At 37.2% G+C, this 20,332-nt stretch overlaps 2 protein-coding genes across 2 annotated transcripts; both read left to right on the top strand.

The window, feature by feature from the left end:
• Positions 1 to 413: 413 nt before the first annotated feature.
• LOC116076328 (olfactory receptor 10C1-like) lies at positions 414 to 1,501 on the top strand. Its single transcript, XM_031350053.1, has one exon. It carries the CDS (start codon positions 539 to 541, stop codon positions 1,499 to 1,501), a length of 963 nt encoding a protein of 320 aa, XP_031205913.1. The 5' UTR covers positions 414 to 538.
• Positions 1,502 to 18,359: 16,858 nt separating this feature from the next.
• Positions 18,360 to 19,316, top strand: LOC116075880 (olfactory receptor 6C6-like). Its single transcript, XM_031349349.1, has one exon. The coding sequence runs from the start codon at positions 18,360 to 18,362 to the stop codon at positions 19,314 to 19,316; it is 957 nt and encodes a 318-aa protein (XP_031205209.1).
• Positions 19,317 to 20,332: the final 1,016 nt, after the last annotated feature.

Genomic DNA, 20,332 nt, shown 5'->3' with positions numbered 1-20,332 from the left:
ACACAACATCCTGAAAAGGATCCTTAAAGTTGAAAAGGAGATACTACATGGTTTTTATTTCTGTAAGTCTTAATTGTTTAATTATTAACATATTCTTTTTAAGGTAAAATTAGACTGTTATATAGGTAAATGCTAAATAAGTGGCTAGAATATACTTTCTTTCTATTGGATACTTAAATGGAACTTTGAGATGATAGTAGAGGTCAGAAGATGAGAACATGACACTTTCTTATTCAATTTTCTGTTTTGTAATTTAAACACTTTTATATGTTAACTGTAAAAGAGCTTTGTGTGCATTAGTAGGTAAAATTGAATTCTTAACTCAGATGCCTTTTTATTCAAGTTTCTGTAAAAATATAACAACACCCACAACAGAATTGTGCATCAGTTTGAATGGGTTGTTTGTCTCACAGGAGCTGTGAGGTCTCTGTTCTCTTCTTAGCACACTAATAGTGGGAGAGTTCCTTTGTGGAGAATAACACTTGTGGCTGCTGAATGTATACTTGGGGACTATCTGCCATTTCTGTTGTCTTCACAGATGCCTAACTCTGAGCTCATGAAGAATGGAAGCCTGTCCCTCTGCACTGAATTCACATTGGTGGCCTTTTCTTCTCTAGCAGAACTGCAGCTTGTCCTCTTTTTTGTGTTCTTGGTTATCTATTTGTTTACAGTGGGAGGAAACCTCACCATCATCTGTGTGATCTGGACCACCTCTTCCCTACATACACCCATGTACTTCTTCTTGGCCAACCTCTCCTTTCTGGAGATGTGCTATATCACCAGTGTGGTGCCTCAGATGCTGGTGCACCTGCTGGTACAACTCAAGACCATAAGTGTGGGAGGCTGTGCAGCTCAGATGTATGTGTTCACCATCTTGGGGCTGACAGAGTGTTGCCTTCTGGCAACTATGGCTTATGATCGCTTTGTGGCTATTTGTTACCCACTGCATTATACTCTGCGGATGGGCCCTTCTGTCTGTTTGAAGTTGGCTGGTGTATCTTGGATGACTGGGATCCTGGTAGAATCAGCCCAGACTACCTGGATCTTCACTCTGCCCTTTTGTGGAGCAGGAACAATTCAGCACTTTTTTTGTGACATCATGCCTGTGGTAAAATTAGCTTGTGTGGATACGTCCCAGAATGAAATTGTACTATTCATTATTTCTCTTATCTTCATTATGAGTCCCTGTCTTTTCATTCTGTGCTCTTATGTTCGCATCATTCTGGCCATCTTGAAAATGCCCTCAGCAGCAGGCAGACACAAAGCTTTCTCCACCTGCTCCTCTCATATCCTGGTTGTTTCTCTTTTCTATGGCACTGCCTTGTTCACTTATCTCCAACCCAAGAGTTCACACACCCCAGACACCGACAAGGCTACTGCTCTCATGTACACTGTGGTCACCCCTGCTCTGAATCCTGTTATCTACACTTTGAGAAACAAGGAAGTGAAAGAAGCCTTTCAAAAGGTAACACAGAGGAAACTTCATAGACAAATGAACTAGTTTAGACTCAGCAGCTGAAATTTTTACCACCGTGCAGAGTTTCTCCAACTTTTCATTCCTTTATCACATATTTTTATTGAAGTGTTGATAGTCTAGTAACCAGAAGATAATTATGTTTGTTTTATAGTTTTCAATGTGAACAACTAAAAAGTAACACGTTTATTCATTCATTCATTCATTCATTCAAGTATTTTAATGGTACTTGGAATTGAACTCAATCTAAGACAGTGTACTGCTATCAAACTAAATCTGGTCCCCCCTTTTTTTTTCTTTTTACTTGAACTTTCAAATAAATCGTGAACTCACTCTATATCTCAGTCAGGACTTGGATCCATGGTTTTCTCATCTTAGTCTTAAAAATCTGGGATGACAAAGCAGCACTAAATCTGGTTTATGCAAGTTTATTGAAATTTTCAACTTCAGATCAGTATGTCATGGCTACCATCATTTAAAAATTGTTAGGATATTATAAAGCATAATACAAAAATATATCTCCCTTTAGATCTAATAAGTTATGGAATACATTCCTCATGCCATGAAAATTTGTTTAAAGTTTGATCCTAAAAGGTTGAAAAATCTCATTCCATCTCTTGCTCACTCTTGACTAGTATAGATTTATGAAAATAGTCAGGAATTCCTGTTTGTATAAAACATTTAGATTTGAACTTTGGAAATGGTAAAATAAAGTGGAGAGATATAGAAGGTACATTGTCAGTAATAAAGTAGAAATAAACTAATGTGATATAATTGATATACCTTTATCTATTATTCACAAAATTTCACATCTAGAATTAACTAAAACCCCAATCTATTAGGTACACCTGTGAGATTATTTTTTTACACTAATTAGGGTAGAATGATCCAGCTGAAATACAGATTACAGATCATATCATTTGAGATTGGAAGGCTCACCTTTAATCATACACCTTCTCATGGCATGCTATATAAAAGATAAGAAAAAAGAAGCTTTTACTCTTTGCTTGTTTGCTGGGCTCTCTTCCACGTTCATATCTTCACTGGCCTTTGAGCCCACTTCTTTGTGATTCTAATCTCCAGGTAAGACATCCAGCCTTGTAGACTAAAAAGTATTAGATTCTTGACTTTCCTTTGGGAGACAGTCGTTTTTGATTGTTTGGACCACAGCCTGTGAGACATTCTTAAAAATCAAATATATGACCAAATGCAGAATGTAAATGTATACTCTTTCTGCATAGTATCTTGTTGTGGGTCACTGCATCCTTGCCCATCTGTTGCTAGAGGAAGCCTCTGGTGATAAGTTGACAAGGTACCAGTCTATGAGTATAGCAGAATATTCTTAAGAATCATTTCATTTTATGCTCAGTTTTTCTGATCACCTAACCCTACTCTAAATGTGTAATTCATCATTCTGAAAAAGAAAAAACTGATGTTAGACTATTCCTTACTTACACATGCCTGACTAACATTGTCAATTACTGAGCATAAACTGGGGATTTCCCAACTGTCTCTTGCACCATCATCACGTTGCATGTTAGTTGCAATGCCGAGCTAGTTTTATGGTCTTAATAATACAAGTCCATAGTTTTCACAAGGGTTGTGTTGTCCTAGCCATTATTGTATCAGAATAAATGGTTTCACAGTAACACAAATCCTCTGTGCTCCACATAACTCTCCTTCCTCCTCCTGCTACTCTAGTTTGTTAAAAGCAAGCAAACAAACAAACAAATAATAAATAAAGAAAATGAAAACAATCTTTCTATAAGAAAAAGAAAAGAATCATTTCATTTATTTTTTTCCACTTGTGTTTGGCCTAGTCTAGGTGTCTGAGCTATTTAGTCTCTGGATCCTGGCAATCCAGGTAGTGTAGGGTATGGGCTCCCTCTAGTGGTGTACGCCTCATTTTAAACCAAATATTACTGGCCATTCCCACAAGTTCTGAACCATCATTGTCCCAGCACACCTTGCAGACAGGACAGATTATAGGTAAAAAGGTTTGTGTCTGGGTTAGTGTCCAGGTTTCTCTTTCTGTATCCTGCAGAGTACCTTCCACAGTCAATGATGCCAGAACTTAGGAGTGAAGGTTCCAAGTCTACACCAGTTCAATGTCTCTATGTTAAATTAGTTGTATGGAATCCTATTCTATTTTTTCTTCTCAGGGAACACATGCTTCCCCTCTATAACCTTCCTCTTTCCCTAACTTCTCTACATTTGTGGATTGTATTAAGCTTATCATCTACTTAACAGCTATGATCCAGTTAATTGTGAATACATACCATATTTGTCTTTCTGGGTCTAGGTTACCTCATTCAAGATGATTTATTTTTCTTCTTGCATCCATTTGCCTGTAAATTTCATGATGTCATTTTTAACACTTGAGTAATATGCCATTGTGTAAATCTACCACATTTTATTATTCATTCTTCAACTGATGAACACCTACGTTGTTTCTAGTTTGGCTATTGTGAATAATGCTGGAATAAACACAGTAGAGAAAGTGTCCTTGTGTAGGGCAGAGTATATTTTGGGTATATACTCCAAAATGGTATAACTGGATCTTGAGATAGATTGAACCAATTCCCCATTTTCTGAGGATCTGCCACATTGATTTCCATAGTGGCTGTACAAGTTTGCACTCCCATCAGCACTGGAGGAGTGTTCCTTATGCTTCACATCCTCACCAGCATGAACTGTTACTTGTTTTATTGATCTTAGCCATTCTGACAAGTGTAAAATGAAATCTCAGAGTCATTTTGATTTGCATTTCCCTGGTGACTAATAATGTTAAACATTTCTTTAAGCAATTCTCATCCATTTGAGATTCCTCAATTCTGCTTGAATAATTGTTGAGAATTCTGAGAATTCTGTTTTTAAAAATAAATACAGATTGTCTGGGAAGTACATTTGGATAACATGAAAAGTTCTGATTCCTGAGAAAATGTGATTATGAATCTCAAATTCTCATGAGAATTCCAATTTAGGAAATGAGCACATGAAAAGTCCCTAAGATTAGGACTGATTTATTTCATATGGTACTATGGGTAGTATGTAGAAAATTATTTAATGCATGGACCATATAACTACAATAAAAAGGGAACTTAAACACAAACATCCCCCTGAAAAACAATTGCTAACAAAATTGTCTACAAGATTGCCTTAGTAGGTGAAAAAGAGCAGCACCAATTCCTCGATAAAATAAAATAAAATTCAATTAAAATAAAATAAAATAAAATAAAAATTAATTCCTCAATAAAAAAGACATAGACTAACAGACTGGATATGTAAAAAGTACTCAACATTATGCTGCATACAAGAAATACACCTCAGTGACAGAGACAGACACTACCTAGGAATAAAGGACTGGAAAACAATTATTCAAGCAAAAGGTCCCAAGAAACAAGCTGAAGGATGTCAAATAAAATCAACTTTCAACTAAAAGTTATCAAAAAATATAGGAAAGACTCTCAATTCAGAATACCTATATTCCAAATGCAAGGGCACCCACATTCATAAAAGAAACTTTATTAAAGCACAAAGCATACCTTGCACCTCACAAAATAATAGTGGGAGACTTCAAGACACCACTCACATCAGTGGAAAGAGCATGGAAACAGAAACTAAACAGACACACAGTAAAACTCAGTGGAAAGAGCATGGAAACAGAAACTAAACAGACACACAGTAAAACTCAATGGAAAGAGCATGGAAACAGAAACTAAACAGACAAATAGTAAAACTCAGTGGAAAGAGCATGGAAACAGAAACTAAACAGACACACAGAAAAACTAAGAGAAGTTATGGACCAAATGGATTTAGCAGATTATCTATAGAACATTTCATCCTAAAACAAAAGAATATACCTTCTTCTCAGCATCTCATGGTACCTTCTACAAAATTGACCATATAATCAGTCACAAACAGACCTCAAGAGATATAAGAAGATTGAAATAATCCCATGCATCCTATAAGATCACCATAGACTAAGGCTGGTCTTCAATAGCAACAAAAACAACAGAAAGCCCACATACACATGGAAGCTAAACAATGCCCTACTCAGTGATATTTAAGTGATTTTTTGGTCAAGGAAGAAATAAATAAAGATAAAGAAAGAAATTAAAGACTTTTTAAAATTTAATGAAAATGAAGGTACTTATGGAACACAATGAAAGCAGTGCTAAGAGGAAAACTCATAGCTCTGAGTGCCTCCAAAAAGAAACTGGAGAGGGCATACACTAGCAGCTTGAAAGCACAACTGAAAGCTCTAAAACAAAAAGAAACAAATACACACAAGAGGAGTAGATGGCAGGAAATAATGAAACTCAGGCTGAAATCAACCAAATGGAAACAAAAAGAACTATACAAAGAATAAATAAGACCAGGGGCTGGTTCTTTAAGGAAACCAACAAGATAGATAAATCCTTAGCCAGACTAAACAGAGGGCACAGAGACAGTATCCAAATTAATAAAATCAGAAATGAAAAGGGAAATATAGCAACAGAAACTGAGGAAATTCAAAAAAATCATCAGATCCTACTACAAAAGCCTATACTCAACAAAACTGGAAATTCTGGATGAAATGGACCATTTTCTAGATAGATACCAAATACCAAAGTTAAATCAGAATGAGATAATCCATCTAAACAGTCTCTTAACCCCTAAAGAAATAGAAGCAGTCATTAAAATTCTCCCAACCCCCAAAAGTGAGAACCAAATGGGTTTAGCACAGAATTCTATCAGGCCTTTAAAGAAGACCTAATTCCAATACTCTTCAAATTATTCCACAAAACACCAATGGCTTATGCTCTAAGATTAAGAATCAACAAATGAGACCTCATAAAATTGCAAAGTTTCTGTAAGGCAAAGGACCCTTTCAATAGGACAAAATGGCAACAAACAGATTGGGAAAATATCTTTACCAATCCTATATCTGATAGAGGGCTAAAATACAATATGTAAAAAAAACTCAAGAAGTTAGACTCCAGAGAATCAAATAACCCTATTAAAAATGACATACATAGCTAAACAAAGTATTTTCAATTGAGGAATATCGAATGGCCAAGAAGCACCTAAAGAAATGTTCAACATCCTTAGTCATCAGGGAAATGCAAATCAAAACAACCCTGACATTGCACTTCACACCAGTCAGAACAGCTGAGATAAAAAACTCAAATGACAGCAAATGCTGGCAAGAATGTGGAGACAGAGGAACACTCCTTTGTTGCTGGTGGGATTGCAAGCTGGTACAACCACTTTGGAAACCAGTCTGGGGGTTTCTCAGAAAATTGGACATGGTACTACCTGAGGACCCAGCTATACCACACCAGGGCACATAAGTGAAAGATGCTCCAACATGTAATAAGGACACATGCTCCACTATCTTCATATCAGCCTTATTTATAATAGCCAGAAGCTGGAAACAACACATATGTCCCTTAACAGAGGAATGGATGCAGAAAATGTAGTACATTTACCCAGTGGAACACTACTATTAAAAACAATGCCTTCATGAATTTCATAGGTAAATGGATGGGACTTGAAAATATCCTCCTGGGTGAGGTAACTCAGTCACAAAATAACACATATATATCCACTCACTGATAAGTTTGGAATACCCAAGATACAATTCACAGACCATATGAAGCCCAAGAAGGAAGACCAAAGTGTGGATGCTTCAGTGCTTCTTAGAAAGGGTAACCAAATACACACAGGAGGAAATATGGAGACAAAGTATGGAGCAGAGACTGAAGGAAAGTCCTCCCAGAGACTGCCCCACCTGGTGATCCATACCATATACAGTTGCCAAATCCAGATGCTATTATTGCATGGAAGTGCTTGCTGACAGGAGCCTGATATAGTGGTCTCCTGAGAGGCTCTTCTAGAGCCTGACAAATACAGAGGTGGATGCTTGCAGCCAACCATTGAACTGGGCATGGGAGTCCCTGATGGGAGAGTTGGAGAAGGGACTGCAGGAGCTGAGGGGGTTTGCAGCTCTGTAGCAGGAGCAACATTGTCAACCTGTCAGACCCCCTGGAGCTCCTGGGGAATGGATGACCAACCAAAGAGTACACATGGAGGAACCAATGGCTTGGGCCACATATGCGGCAGAGGATGCCTTTGTTGGACATCAGTGGGAGGAGAGGCCCTTGGGCCTGAGGGTACTCCATGCACCAGTGGAGGGGAATGCTAAGGAGTAAAGGCAGGAATGGTTGGGTGGGTGGGGGAGTACCCTCATAGAGGCAGGGGGAGGATGTAAGGGATAGGATGTTTCCAGAGGGAAGACCTGGAAAGGGGAAAACATTTGAATTGTAAATTAAGAAAATATCCAATAAAAGAAAAGAAATTTTAAAAAAAGTGAAGATCTTCTTTATCCATGTTTGCCGACTGTGATGCTGTGACCCCAGAATTCTGCCATTGCTTCTAAGGAGATTATGGGTTTACCCTGCACTTTGCTTCTGTTCTTCTCATTATCTTGGAAATATGCCTCATTTTTGCTTCTCATTTGAAGACTTGTCATAGAATCCAAATGTTTTCTGCAAATAGTTCTTAATATTATTTGAATTATTTTTGCACTTGTATGTCTTATTTTATTTGTCTGCAACCTCTCTAAGGAAAAACATATACATTAGAGGTTCTAAATACTTACCATAATATCCTAAGGCAAAAGAAAATAATAAATATCGTAGAATGTTATATTCTTCATGAAAATGTAAGCATCTATGTGTCTGATGATGAGGATCCTAGGTAAGAAATTTCCCCAAGAGATAGATACTATGACTTTGATACTAGGCATCCAAATTACTAGCTATGTAATTTTAAGGACTCTTTTTCATTAATAGTACCTTTTCAATATATACCAGTATCTATATATACTTGTTAATACCTTTCCTCACAGTTTCCACTTTTTCTTCCTTTCCCGTCTCCCCTTGAAATTCTGTCTCGCCATCAACCCTAGTCTTAGGTATACTAGTCAAGTACTCTGACACTGAACTGTATCTTCAATTTGTTAATTTTTCATTAAGTAAATGTTAACTAGAGATTTTAATATTACTATGACAGAAATACATGACAAGCAAAATATGAATCATGTTATTTGATAATACAATGTGCTTTATAAATTTATCAAATAATCCTCCTCTTTTGCAGGAAATGTACTCATATTGACAAACTCTATATAAAATGAACCATAAAAATATAAGTTTTAGAAATACACAAATAGTTCTTCTTAGAAGGGGGAACAAAATACCCAGGGAAGGAATTGCAGAGACAAAATGTGGAACAGAGATTGAAGGAAGGACAATCCAGAGACTGCCCCCTTAGAGATCCTTCCCATATACAATCACCAAACCCAGACTCTATTGTTGATGCCAGCAAGTGCTGGCTGACAGGAGCCTGATATAGCTGTCTCCTGGGAGGCTCTGCCAGTGCCTGACTAATACAGAAGTAGAGGCTCACAGCCATCCATTGGACTTAGCACAGGGTCCCCAATTAAGGAGCTAAAGAAAGGACCCAAGGAGCTGAAGGGATTTGCAGCCTCATAGGAGGGACAACAATATGAATTAACTAGTACTCCCAGAGCTCCCAGGGACTAGACCACCAACTAAAGAATACAAATGGTGGGACTCATGGCTCCAGCTGCATATGTAGCAGAAGATGGCCTAGTTGGTCATCAATGGGAGGAGAGGCTCTTGGTCCTATGAATGCTCTATGCCCCAATGTAGGGGAATGCCAGGGCCAGGAAGCAGGAGAGAGTGGGTTGGTGATCAGGGCAAGGGAGGATGGTTTTTTTTTTGGAGGGGAAACTGGGAAAGGGGATAACATTAGAAATGCAAATCAAGAAAATATCTAATAAAAATTACTTTTGGGGGCTGGTGAGATGGCTCAGCGGGTAAGAGTACTGACTGTTCTTCCGAAGGTCCTGAGTTCAAATCCCAGTAACCACATTGTGGCTCACAACCACCCATAATGAGATCTGATACCCTCTTCTGTAGACAGCTACAGTGTACTTATAATAAATAAATAGAGAATAAATAAATCTTTAAAAATTAGTTTTTTAAAAAAGAAATACACAAAGAGAAGTTTCAAGATTTTAAAATGTTACATTTGCTTCACACACACATACACACACACATATATGTACTTATATATATTTTAAATTTTCCTCTTCAAATTCATTTTCCCATCTCTAAATATATATCTTATAACTCAAACAAAGACAAAAAGTAAAAAAAAAAAACTGTTAACAAAACTGCTCTCCACAAACTGACTGCAAGGCCCCGTTGCTGAAGACTCACCTACACAACTCAATTAACATGAAGAAATTAACTTGTGCCTACATAAAAGCTTCACCATTGTATTCTTGGATCATTGGACTAAAAAGGTACTCTGCAGGCTGCTAAAGGAGAAATGTATCACCCAGCCACAAACACTTTTATCTACAATGGCATCTTGCCTGAAAGTATGATAGAGGAATGGTGGCTCAAATTTTGTTGGATAACCAACCAATATGTGATTTGACTTAAGGTTCATTACACAAGATGGAACCCTTACTGGATACTACTTGTGTTACCAACAACCTGAGATTAGATTTTCCAGAGACCCAGGATAAATAAAATACCAGTCTTCTTTAAAAAAAAAAAATCATAGCAATAAAATGACTCCTAATAATATTCTGCTGTATTCATAGATCAGTGCCTTACTCAGCCATCACCAGAGAACTTTCCTTCTGCATCAGATGGGAACAAATATAATAACCTACAACCAGACATTATGCAGCATGAAAGACCTTGGAATACTCTTCCTACACAGGGCTCAGGAAAACCTGCAGAAGAAAAGGCAGAAAGAATGTGAGAGCCACAGGAAATAGAGGGCACCAGGAAAAGAAAGGCCTTTCAATCAATATGATTGATGCACATATGAAGTCACAGAGATTGAGGCAGCATGCACAGGGCCTACAGGGCACTGTACCAATTTGATTATTAGAGCAGGAAAAGGGGTGATCCCAGAAGCAATTTCCATGTTGATAATTACTTGCAAATGAGAGTCTCAGTGAGGAAACCAACTTTTCTTTCTTTTTTATTCACTTTACATACCGAACCACTGAACCACTTCTGGTCCCTCTCCTAATCCTCTATCTCTTTCTCTTCAGAGAGGGTAGAAGTTCACCCTGGGTATTCCTCCCTGCCCCCCAATACTGGCACATCAAGTACCTGCAGGGATAGGCCCATCCTCTCCCATTGAGGCCAGACAAGGCAGCTCAGTTAGGGAAACATTCCACAGATAGGCAACAGCTTTAAGGATAGCACCTGCTCTAGTTGTTGGGAGACCACATAAAGACTGAGCTGCACATCTGCTATATATTGGGGTTGGAGTTAGGTCCAGTCCATGTATGGTTTTTGGTTGGTGGTTCAGTCTCTGAGAGCCTCCAAAGGTCTAGGTTAGTTGACTCTGTTGGTCTTCCTATGGAGTTTCTGTCCTCTTTAGGGCCCTCAATCCTTCCCCTAACTCTTCCATATAAGTCCCCAAGCTCCCAACAATGTTTGTCTGTGGGTCTTTGCATCAGTTTCAGTAAGCTGCTGGGTAGAGCCTCTCAGAAAACAGTAATGCTAGGCTCTTCTCTGCAAGCATAACAAAGTATCATTAATTGTGTCAGGGATTGGTGCTTGCCCATGGGGTGAGTCTCATGTTGGACAGGATATTGATTGTTCATTCCCTCAGTGTCTCCTCTATCCTCTATCCCTGCATTTCTTGTAGACAGGATAATTTTTTTCTAGTAAACAAGTTGTTTTATTTGAAATGAATTGATGGCTAAATAACTGTTGTGTGCGGATATGGATTTTTTTTTAAAGACTCTTCTGACAGATGTTACAAAATGCCAAACCCTATGGGCTTGAGTGCCGGAGGCTTTCCACGGAGATCTCTGGCCCAACCTGATGCAAGAGCCCTAGTGAAGGGAATCGAGCATGGGTGGGGCCATCTCTGCTGTGGTGTCTTCCAGGCCACTCCGTTTCTCCGAGCTACCCTGCACTGAGTATGGTCAGGCTGGGCCGACGAGAGGCCAACGAGCCAGTGCGGCGCAGCTTCAGGCCACATTTCTGGAGAGCAGACCTCTTCCCAAGTGTTACAGCTCTTAGAACAAAAGGCTCAGACAACGGAATAGATCTTTTGCCCTCTTCTACTTCCCTGGATAGGATATAATATACATACAGTTTTGGGGGTCATTCAGATTTCGACAGCAGTTATGTCTCATTGGTTTGGGCTGAGAGTCTTTATTTGTATGTAAGATGGCTTGACCAATTGTTGGCCGCCGGCCAGCGTCTATCCAAAATGGCGCCAAACTTCACTTCCGGACCACGGACAGCTGCTTGGCGCAGGCGCGCGGTAACAGTGACACGTCTCTCGGCTCTCCCCCTCCAGATGGGGATATGATAATAAGGTGCTTGCACTAGACTAATCAGACAGTAACACGTTTGCTCGCCCCCCTCCCGCGGGGGAGGTTAATGAGGTGTCTACATGGTACACCAATCAGACAGTCTTGCTCAGCTATATAAGCCAACAGCTCCAGGGTATCGGGGTCCTTCGCTTCAAACTTCAAGAGGAGCTCCAAATAAAGTGCTGCTGAGAAGAATCCTGTTGCCGCGTTGTTCTTGCGGGCGAGACCGGTCGCGACAACCAATAACACACACCTCTCCTGCTGGGGTGGTTGGGAGGGAGGGACTGAAACCTGAGCCAAGGTCCCAGGAGTTGTACCTGAACACCTTCTGTCCCTTGCAGGCACAAATTATCCACTGGAGCTCTGGAGTTCTAGACTTATACTTGACTGGGTCCAGGCTGCCTGAACAGACCATTGCCCCACAAAAGCACTCACTTCAGGAATTTTTCTCAGACAGTTTGGAACCACACTGGGCCTGCAACTAACTATATTGTCAAAAAGCTCATCTCATAGAGAATCATATCAAAGAGTGGCATGTTGCCTGTCAGTACACCTATTGTGAGTAGAGCTCTGGAGTATCTCTTTATAAGGGCTTAACAGGAAAGTCAGGTGGAAAATCAAGAGTGGTTTGCCCATAAATATCGACCAGGGGGTTCAAGCTCACAGACACAAATGTGCAAATGCTACAAACACCCAACATATTTTTTGGTCAAAAGTATTGTAGGTAGGTTGGTGTCCCTATCACTCCACTGGGGTTCCTGCCTGGCTATAGGAGTGGTCTCTTCAGGTTCCATATCCCCACTTCTATGAGTCTTAGCTAAGATTATCCATATTGATTCCTGGGAGCCACCCCTATCCCAGGTCTTTGGCACATCCATGAGATGCTACTAGTCAGGGTTTCTATTCCTGCACAAACATCATGGCCAAGAAGTAAGTTGTGGAGGAAAGGGTTTATTCAGCTTACATTCCCACCTTTCTGTTCATCACTAAAGAAAGTCAGGACTGGAACTCAAGCAGGTCAGGATATAGGAGCTGATGCAGAGGCCATGGAGGGATGTTTCTTTCTGGCTTGCTTCCCCTGACTTGCTCAGCTTGCTTTCTTATAGAACCCAAGGCTACCAGCCCAGGGATGGCACCACCCACAAGGGGCCCTCCCCCTTGATCATCAACCAAGAAAATGCCCCACAGCTAGATCTCATGGAGACGCTTCCAAAACTGAAGCTCCTTTCTCTGTTATAGCTCCAGACTGGGTCAAATTGACACACAAAACCAACCAGTACACCTCCATTCCTACCAGATGCAGATGTCTATTCATTCTCCTGGCCCTCTAGACACCTCCTGTCTCTCCCCATACCTGATCCTGAACCTGCCTCCCACCCCATTCTCCTTCCCATACCCTCTCCTATCCAGTTCTCTTACTCCATTTTATTCCCTCTTCTAAGTGAGATTCAAGCATTCTCACTTGAGCCTTTCTTCTTGTTTAGCTTCTTCAAGCCTATGGAGTCTAGTGAGAGTATCCTGTATTTTGTGGCTAGTATCCACTTATAAGTGAGAACATACCATGTGTCATAGTTGGGTTTCATTGCTGTGAAGAGACACCATAATCAAGGCAACTCTTGTAAAGGACATTTAGTTGAGGCTGGCTTATAGATTTAGAGGTTCAGTCCATTATCATCAAAGTGCAATAAGAGTTTCAAGGTAGAGATGGGACTGAAAAAGTTAAAAGTTCTATATCTTCATCCAAAGCCTGACAGAACAAGACTGGCTTTCATGTGGCTAGGGGGAGGTTATCACTACCCACCCCCACAGTGACACACTTCCCCATCAAGGCCACACCTAGTCCAACAAGGCTATGCATCCTGATAGTGTCACTCCCCGGGCCAAGCATATTCAAACCACCACATTCCACTCCCTGGCCCCTATAGGCTTGTTCAAACACACGAGTCTATGGGGCACATACCTAGCCATAGCATAATATAAAAATATATTTAGTCCAACTTCCAAATACCAACAGTCTATAACAGTCTCAACAAATGTTAAAAGTTCTAAGTCTCTTTTAAGATTCATCAATCACTTAACTATAATCTCCAGAGGAAAACAGGAAACTTGCTGGGCAAACTCCAAACTATCAGAAGAGGCCAATGCTCGGTACCATCAGTGTTCTGGCCCTGTCACCAACTCTATGTACACCTACCTCAGTTTACCTTGTGGTGTTGAAGTTGGGTTTCAACACATAAATAGAAAAATAAAAATTGTCTGCAATTCAAAGAGCAAATTTCTTTATAGGCAACTTTGGTTGCAAGTGTGCTTCTTTCCTAAAACTGATCTTTTTGAAAACACCACACATTTGAAAAGACATTATATAAGTATTTTAAAGAAAAGCTGAATGGAACACCTATAATTAGCAGAAATCACATTATCTCCACAATGAACACAGAAAGCTAGAAGAGCATGAATAACCAAACCAATAATAATAAATTAACTGTAGGTTGATAAAATAACAGTGGATAAACTAAACAATATTAAAAGAAAATGTGGGGCTGAAGAAATGGTTCAGTAGGTAAGAGCAATGGCTGTTCTTCCAGAGATCTTGAGTTCAATTCCCAGCACCTTCATAGTGGCTCATAACTATCTATAACTGTAGTCCCATGGGATGCAATGGCCTTTTTGTATGCATACATACTTGCAGACAAAACAATACACACACACACACACACACACACACACACACACACACATATATGTTTAATATAATAAATATGTATAATATTTATAAATAATATAAATATATGTATATATTTAATATGTTTAATGTATTTCTATAGTTGTATGTTTAAATTAATATATTTATATTGTATATTTTATTCTTCATTGTATATTTGTTATATATAATTATATATAAGACATAATTTATAAATTATAAATATAAATATATAATATATAAATAGAAAATATAAATAAACATAAAACATGAAAAGTACATTTTAAAGAGAATGCATGTGAATTTCTTCATTGGTTAAATATAAGAAAAACATTTCTAAATACTCATATTCCAAGCAGAAAGATAAAGACATGTATATAATAAGCATTCAAGTATTATAGCAATCTATTACCAATACTCTAGAAGTAATATTATGAGTAGTAAAAGAAATATCGGGAGGGTATACACAGGTATACAAGTCTATTTTTATAAAAAGCACTTTTGTATCATACAATTTGACAATCCCTCAGGAAATGATGTTCTTGTATCTTAGTTACCCTGAGGATTATTCATTCTTGTGAGATTTTCCTTTAGGACACTCAGAAATAAATCCTCCATTGTCTTAAAAGACAGTAAATTTTTATATAGTACTGTATGCCAAATTCCGCAAGTTCGTAACACTTCTCACAGGTGAATTGTAGTCAACTGTAGAGTAGAGGGTGATGAAATTTATTTTCATATCAACATGATATAAATCAGTTAATAATAATAATACCTCTAAAAGGACATTAGTTCAATCATTGTATTTTGAAGTGGAATGAGGTGCTGGGGAGGAGAGTGGATCATCAATGCTCTCTTCACACAAGGATGCTGGGCTGGGTTATGTGTAGAAAGCTTTCTCAAATCTGCACATGTAACTTATTGAAAAATCTTCAGAACAGTCACAGGGTTAGCGATTTTTCCAGTTTCATTTGGTTTGCAGATAGTGGTGAAGTAGTGATCTGTACGAGTGCTATCTAAAATGAAAGTCTTACTTTTAAAAAATATTCTGTAACATTTCATCTAGTGAACATGATTGCATTTATTAGCTTGTGGTATTTTAGTCTGTAGGTTATTTTTTTCCATCATGAGAATACATGGTAATGTTATTGTTGAGGAAGGACAAATCAGTAGTTTGTAGTGATGGAATTCCATTACATGATTACACCATGCTGTCAAAATGCAGTGTTATTATTGAGACGGCCTATGTAAACAGGAACATTTTATAAATTTTCATAACATTTAAGGTAAACCTGTGAATTGTATATTTTTCATCCAACAGTTTCATGGCTTAAATGATATGACACATGAGGAAAGTTCCACATGTTATTTTTAAAGAACACACGTTTGAACTATTACTGTTCTTTGATTTACTTGTTTATTTGTCTAGAATATTGTTTAAGTTCCCTTTATATCCAAAGGTTTTATTCTTCTTAAAAACTGTGGCACTATCATTGGAAAAGCATTTAATTTTCAATTTTACTTAGTTCTTTGTATTTTTATATGTTCTGCTTTTAGGATATAACTTATGAATTAGAAGTTAAAAGATGGGAAATATTATTAATATCTTCAACACAGAAGATATGATTTTTGCAGTGTCCATTTTAAATTTCTTTAACTATTTTTTAGTAATAGCAAAAGCAATCAAAAAAGAGGTTTTTTTTCCTTGAATGTTTAATGAACTCTTCTTTGGCAAAAATTTAATGAACATTTAACAAATATGCTTAAAACTACTGCCCTGCAGTAAGATTTTATATAAAAGCAAATAGGAAGGAGCATCTACAGAAAGGTTCAGCCCTGAAAACTGGATCTTATTAGAAGAAACATTTGTAACTTAGTTTTTAGTAAGAAGATTTAAAGTTCATTAGAAACCTTTTATGGTGCTGAATTTTCAAAGCTATAACCTGAAAGCTATAGTTCTTATAGCTTTTGACCTTTTGGTATAAACACAACCTTGAAATATTTTTATATTTAAAGTTATTTGTATCATTGTAGAATAGTAAAATATTACTTTTGCATATATAATGATCAATGAAGTCGAGATTTTATTTATTTAATTGCTAGTTGATCTGGTATTTCAATATTACTGTTTTGATAAGGTATCTGTATAACTAAAATTCATCTCAGCCATCAACCTCCAACTGGGAGATTAAACTTTGACATACTCTCTTCTTTTCCTCTAGATTTTCTCTTTATCTGACTTAAATTTATAATCATGTACTTATAAATTAAGTAATGAGCAGAGATAGATATTAGTAACAGAAATATTTAAAATACATTTATGTAATTTTCTCCACTTTATTACTATCTATACATTCATAGATATAGTTTTGATATTTTAATTTTTGTAACTTTTTTCTTAATTAAAAAATATATTTATGGGCTGCCATGTATTTTTTTCTTCACATTTCTTTTACTGTAACACAAAGGAATTTTAATATTTCTCTGCTTCCATTATATTTATTATGGATCTTTGGAAAATTCTATATGTTGTAAGTATTAATAAGGAGACCAACATTCTCTACTCCCTATATCATCATTAAAGTAATTAAAAATGAAATGTACTGTGTGAAGGAAATGGCACCTCAGGGAACTGCCATCAAAGAGAGGCATTAGAAATATTCAAAAGGATACAAAATTAAAATTATTCCCTGAATATTACTCTAAACTATCTGAAACACCATTTCATAAACCACAAAGAAAGTTATGAATTGGGACAAAGGCTCTGTAGCCCAATTATTGCATTAAATTGCTTAGCATGTACAAAACCCTGGGTGCAGAACCTCAGACACATACTTGGGTGCACATAACTGGTATATTGACAATTCTGATTATTGACTTGATTTAGCTGTGTTTTGGTATGTATGTATTTTTAATGCCAAATTTAGATTGCTTCTACTTGGCAATTTCATAATATTTAAATTCCAAGTTTTATGAGTTTTCTAATTAATCAAATAAATTAAAGAACTAGAACTATATTTATGGAGTAAAAATTTTTTTTAGAGTGCTTAAAATAAAGCAATAAACATCCAGAGATACAAAACATATGTTGTGCAAACAAATTCAACTAGAAAACAACAGGTGGGTTGGAATATGTATGTTAAGTGCCACTTTTCTAATTATGACACACACACACACACACACATACACACTAATTATAACTCTTATTCTTTACTGACAGATCTCTTCTTCCCATTCATACTTAATTTGAGCCAGGTGACTATAATAGGAAGCCTTTCAGGATAACACTGTTTATTGTAGGTTTAGCTGATGACAATCTTGAGACTTGAGTTATTCATTCCTTCGAGGTAACCACTATCTCACTCACCACAGACGATGCTCTTATTTTACATTAAAGTATAAAATCTCTTTGTTGTAATAAAGCCTTCTCTGAAATGTCCTATTCCATTACATGTATTTCTAAAATGGTAGTTAAAGTGGCTAACATGAGCTATCAATTAATTGGCAATTAACCTGAGATATTAACAAAAGTAGAGTGCATAAGACTACACTAAAATCTCAGAATTCAGAAAATCATGGTAATGTAATAAAGAACATGTTCAAAGAATGACTTGAATGATGACTTCTGAAAATATAAGTGCATTTATTAAACTTATGAATATAGAATTTGTATGACTGAGAATGAAGAAATATTTTCCCTAGGTGTAATATTAATTTAATATTTTCTGTAGATTTGTTAGGAAACAAGAGAAATGAAGAACCAGTCTATGGAGATTGTGTTCATTTTGCTTGGACTGACAGGTGATCCTCAGCTACAAATTCTGATTTTCCTGTTTCTGTTTTTCAATTATATCTTGAGTCTGATGGGGAACTTAGTGATTATCCTTCTCACCCTGATGGATCCCCACCTCAAGACGCCAATGTATTTTTTTCTCCGGAATTTCTCTTTCTTAGAAATTGCATTCACTACAGTCTGTATTCCCAGGTTCCTCACAAGCATTCTCTTAGGAGAGAAAATGATTTTGTATAATGCTTGTGTGGCTCAGTTATTCTTCTTTTTTCTACTTGGGGCCACAGAGTTCTACCTTCTGGCTGCCATGTCCTATGACCGCTATGTAGCCATCTGCAGACCACTGCACTACCCCATCATCATGAGTAGCAAAGTGTGCCACATACTGGTCCTCAGCTCCTGGGTGACTGGGTTCTTGGTCATCTTTCCCCCTTTGCTCTTGGGACTCAAACTAGATTTTTGTGCTTCCAAAACTGTTGATCACTTCTTTTGTGACACTTCTGTCCTGCAGTTGTCTTGCACAGACACACGGTTAATAGAATTGATGGCTTTTATCTTAGCTATAATGACACTTATCATCACCTTGATCTTAGTGATTCTCTCCTACACACTCATCATCAAAACCATCCTAAAGTTCCCTTCAGCTCAGCAGAGGAGAAAGGCTTTTTCCACCTGCTCCTCACACATGGTTGTTGTCTCCATTACTTATGGGAGTTGTATCTTCATGTACATGAAAACATCAGCCAAGGAGAGGGTGACCTTAAATAAAGGTGTAGCTGTGCTCAACACTTCTGTAGCCCCTTTATTAAACCCTTTCATTTACACCCTAAGGAACCAACAGGTGAAGGAAGCTTTCAAAAATGTGTTTCATAGATTTTGTTCTTTTAAGAACCATGAGGCAAGATTTAAACATAAATAATATGTTGTTGAAACATGAACTACTCTTAAATGTATTATTTGTGATCTAAATCAATTCATCCATTGAATGTATTGGTCACTTATTTGCTAATCCTATGTGAGTGTTTTTGTGTTTTTCTTTTAGTACACTTTCTTAATTGAGAAATGAAAGTGTTTTCTCAAAACCAGAATCTTAAATTATATGTTTATGTATATGTTTACAGCGAATTGTCATAAATTTCTATGTACTAAATGAGGCTATGTACTAAACTTGCTAGATTTATCAAGTTAACTAAACTATTTTGTATGGCTTATAAAGGACACAGATATAATATAATTATAATGTAGCACAGTTAGATTGTCATAGCAGGTAGAAAATTTAGTACTTTGAAATATAAATTAAAAAAAGAAAACCCTACTTCCAGTGGACCCTGAAAAATGAAACACATAAGAGTCCTATGATGAAAAAAGAGTCCTATGATAAGTGACATAAAATATGCCATATAATTGGAAAATTGTTGTAAAAATTCTCCTGCAAAAGTGTGCTGAGAATACAGCTTAATTTGATGAGTTTTGCTTAAAATAATTAAACTTATAATTTTGTACTAATTATTTTATTGGCTTATAATTTGTAAATGTTGAAGGTGATTGTAACTCAAGAAAGACATTCTAATTGTTTTTTATTTGTACCTTGGTTTTGAGATTTTTCTTTCTATTAAACTAAAATCAGCAGATAAAATGTCTATCAATTCTGAATATGTCAATTTTCACAAATTTTATTATGTATTTTAAAACACAACTGCACAATAATTTTAAACCTATGTAGTAAACAAGGGTCCACATCTGAGTCCTTGGAGGGCCCCACAGCAAATGTGTCCTTCTCCTTATTCTAGTCACTCTGTACCACACTACCCATTTCCATCTGTGGGCCTTTGGTAATTGCACATTAGTCTCACCTTTCTGGACTCAGGAAAGGAAAGGAGAGTAGAGGGAGGGGAGGGGAGGGAAGGTCAGGAAAGGAAGGGAGAGTAGAGGGAG

The sequence above is a fragment of the Mastomys coucha genome, unplaced genomic scaffold (assembly GCF_008632895.1).
Source record: "Mastomys coucha isolate ucsf_1 unplaced genomic scaffold, UCSF_Mcou_1 pScaffold4, whole genome shotgun sequence".
In the NCBI taxonomy this organism is placed as follows: domain Eukaryota; kingdom Metazoa; phylum Chordata; class Mammalia; order Rodentia; family Muridae; genus Mastomys; species Mastomys coucha.
This window is presented reverse-complemented; position numbering and strand designations above follow the sequence as displayed.

What these genes read in the sequence shown, in the direction of transcription:
- LOC116076328 (XM_031350053.1), top strand. Translation starts at nt 539, where the DNA reads ATGCCTAACTCTGAGCTCATGAAGAATGGAAGCCTGTCCCTCTGCACT.
- LOC116075880 (XM_031349349.1), top strand. Translation starts at nt 18,360, where the DNA reads ATGAAGAACCAGTCTATGGAGATTGTGTTCATTTTGCTTGGACTGACA.